This window comes from Vitis vinifera, chromosome 18 (genome assembly GCF_030704535.1).
Source record: "Vitis vinifera cultivar Pinot Noir 40024 chromosome 18, ASM3070453v1".
Taxonomy (NCBI): Eukaryota; Viridiplantae; Streptophyta; class Magnoliopsida; order Vitales; family Vitaceae; genus Vitis; species Vitis vinifera.
Genome location: NC_081822.1, coordinates 34,130,433 through 34,133,857, shown reverse-complemented (window position 1 = coordinate 34,133,857; position 3,425 = coordinate 34,130,433). Strand labels below are relative to the sequence as shown.

Here is a 3,425-nt window from a genome sequence, read left to right as displayed (position 1 = left end):
GATGCAGTTGTAGGAACCATTCGCTGCACTTTACTGTGGCTGCCACTATTGCTTTGACTTTTGTTGCACTTTACCTGTGGTTGCTTACGGTCACCTTCACAACTGCAACTATAAAAAATAGTTGCACCACCTATTGTTACACCATGTGGCGGTCAGCTGGGTGTGCAACCATAATTTGCAGCCACACCATTTCTGACCTTTAGTGAGGATCACTAGCCGCTGCTATAAGACATTATTCCTGTAGTGTTTATATATATTTGTAATAGAACTTTCGCATGCACATTATTTTCATGATTAGGAATTAGAGATAGAAGATTTTGTATAGATTTGAAAAGAATCGTGGAAGAAACTCAACTTAATTCCCAATTTTAAAAAGAATTGTGGAAGAAATTCAACTTAATTTCTAATTTTAAAAAAGAATTGTGAAATAAAATCAATTTAATTTCCAAAATTAAAAAGAATTGCGGAAGAAATTCAACTTAATATCTAATTTTAAAAAAGAATTGTAAAATAAAATCAATTTAAAAAGAATTGTGGAAGAAATTCAACTCAATTTCTAATTTTCAAAAGAACTGTGAAAGAAATTCAAATTAATTTCAAAATTTAAAAAGAATTGTGGAAGAAATTCGAACAATTAACACACCTTTTTGGCAAGGGAATCTACCGCATTCGTGAACAGACTTAGTCCCATTTTCCTAATCAACTTAGCACGTTGTTTGAATTAAATACCTGCGGATTGATATTGGTTTGGATATCCTGAGTGAATTTGACCAAAGAAACTCAAGCAGACCAATATTTTATAGTCTATTCTGAGCACGACTGTTTCACACCGTGGGCCACATACCATTTAACTTAACATACAGCTTCTCTTTCATGTCATCAATCTCTTTCATACATTATATTCAACAACTTACAGCTTCTGGAGGCCATTGCTGCCCTATAAATGTAATGGAGCTTCCCAAGCTTTTGCACTCATACTTTCCAAGTCAGTTTTCAAAGAAGTGTTCTACTACCATTCCAAAAAATTAACATGTCGGGTCAAGTCTTAGCAAGCCCTCTAGGCCAATTTCCGGAACTGGAAAATCGTCCGGTGGTCAAGTATCACCCTAGCATTTGGGGTGACCAGTTCATGTCCTACACTCCTGAAGACGAGGTAATTGAATGAAAACCTGTGTTAAATACCTATATATTTGAAAGTTGTTTTTCTTGATGTGTTGTTTAGTAAAATTACTTGGTTGCCATAGGTAACACGTGCCTGCAAAGAGAAGCAACTTGAAGATCTGAAAGAGGAAATTCGAAGGAAGCTAATGAATACAGCTGGTAACACTTCCCAAAAACTAAAATTTATCGATGCTGTGCAACGTCTTGGGGTGGCATACCACTTTGAAAGAGAGATAGAAGAAGTGTTACAACATATTTATGATAGCTATCCTAATGGCGATGATATGGAAGGTGGTATCTATAATGTTGCTCTTCAATTTCGGTTACTAAGACAAGCTGGGTTCAATATTTCATGTGGTAAGAGCCCAAAGAATTATCATGTATAAGCTAAAACGTATCCTTCTCATAAGTCCAATCTTATGTATGTTTAAATTACGGTATTTATGTAGGCTTGTTCAATGAGTTCAAGGATGAAAAGGGTAACTTCAAGAAAGCTTTAGTCAGTGATGTAAGAGGCATGCTAGGCTTGTATGAGGCTGCACATCTCAGAGTTCATGGAGAAGACATACTGGATGAAGCACTTGCTTTAACCACCACCCATCTTAGGTCCATGGTAGAACATTTAGAATATCCTTTTGCAGAACAAGTTGCCCATGCCCTGAAGCAGCCCATTAGAAAAGGTTTAGAGAGGCTAGAGGCAAGGTGGTATATATCTATCTACCAGGATGAAACTTCGCATGACAGAACTCTACTAAAGCTGGCCAAGTTAGATTTCAATCTAGTGCAGTCCCTACACAAGGAGGAGCTAAGCAATATTACTAGGTTTGCTTTCAAATCACTAGCAGATATGCGTAGTCACCTTCTCATTTTAACCTGAGCTAATATCTTTCAATGAATTTTAGGTGGTGGAAACAATTAAACTTTGCTACAAAGCTACCTTTTGCGAGAGATAGATTGGTGGAAGGCTACTTCTGGATACTTGGGGTGTTCTTTGAGCCTCAATATGCCTGGGCTAGACGAATTGTAACCAAAACAATTGCCATGACATCCACTATGGATGATATATATGACGCATATGGCACATTTGAAGAACTCGAGCTCTTCACCGAGGCCATTGAGAGGTTTGATGCATGCAAATTACCAACCTTCATCATTTGTATTGTATGTGATACTTACATTAGGCCTGGTTTTATTTTCAGGTGGGATATTAACAGCATAGATCACCTTCCAGAATACATGAAACACTTTTATGTGGCACTCTTAGATGTGTACAAAGAAATTGAGGAAGAGATGGAGAAAGAAGGAAACCAATATAGGGTTCAATATGCGATAGAAGCAGTAGGACATTCTGCATTGACTTTGTTTTGTATACTAACATATCGTTGGGATATAGATGTGACTTGATTGAATGTTTGACAGATGAAAAAACAAGTTAGAGCTTATTTTCATGAGGCTAAATGGCTCCATGAAGGACGCATACCAACAATGGAAGAGTATATGAGTATAGCACGGGTATCCTCAGGTTACCCCATGCTTACAGCCACGTCTTTCATTGGTATGGGAAAAATCGTAACAAAGGAGGCCTTTGATTGGGTGATCAGTGACCCCAAGATTGTCACAGCATCAGCTGTAATTGCTAGGCTCATGGATGACATCACTTCACATAAGGTATTGTGAATGTAGTATTTCTTGTTAAGCTATAATTTGACCTTAACCTTAAATCTCAATCAAATATATTTACTGCACTGTTCTTCTAAACCATATATGCAGTTTGAGCAAAAGAGAGGACATGTTGCCTCAGGCGTTGAATGTTACATGAAGCAATACGGTGCCTCTGAGGAAGAGGTATACGATAAGTTTCAGAAGCAAGTTGTGGATGCATGGAAGGATACTAATGAGGAGTTCCTACGACCTACGGCTGTTCCGATGCCTCTCCTTATGCGTGTGCTTAATCTTTCTCGAGTGATGTATGTGATCTACACGGGGGGAGATGGGTACACTCATGTTGGAAAAGTGATGAAGAATAATGTTGCATCACTGCTCATTCACCCTATCGCATGACCAAATGGATCAAGTTGATGAGCATCTACATATTCTGCCATACCTAAGGAGTACTAAGATGAATAAATATGATTGTCTCCATATAATGTTTGATACTAGTTTCTCTCTCGGTTTGGTCGTGCTTTGCATCATACTATCACTTGGGCTAAATGTATTAATGCTGTTGCATCCATTTTAATATATATTTAAAACACATGGATCAA

The 3,425-nt window shown here is 37.7% G+C and overlaps 1 protein-coding gene across 1 annotated transcript; it reads left to right on the top strand.

Annotated features, from left to right (window-relative positions):
* The first annotated feature begins 938 nt into the window (after window positions 1-938).
* LOC100246608 (valencene synthase) lies at window positions 939-3,425 on the top strand. Its single transcript, XM_002275372.5, has 7 exons — window positions 939-1,153; window positions 1,245-1,518; window positions 1,611-1,983; window positions 2,064-2,282; window positions 2,361-2,499; window positions 2,581-2,829; window positions 2,932-3,425. The coding sequence occupies exons 1-7, from the start codon at window positions 1,031-1,033 to the stop codon at window positions 3,220-3,222; spliced, it is 1,668 nt and encodes a 555-aa protein (XP_002275408.3). The 5' UTR covers window positions 939-1,030; the 3' UTR covers window positions 3,223-3,425.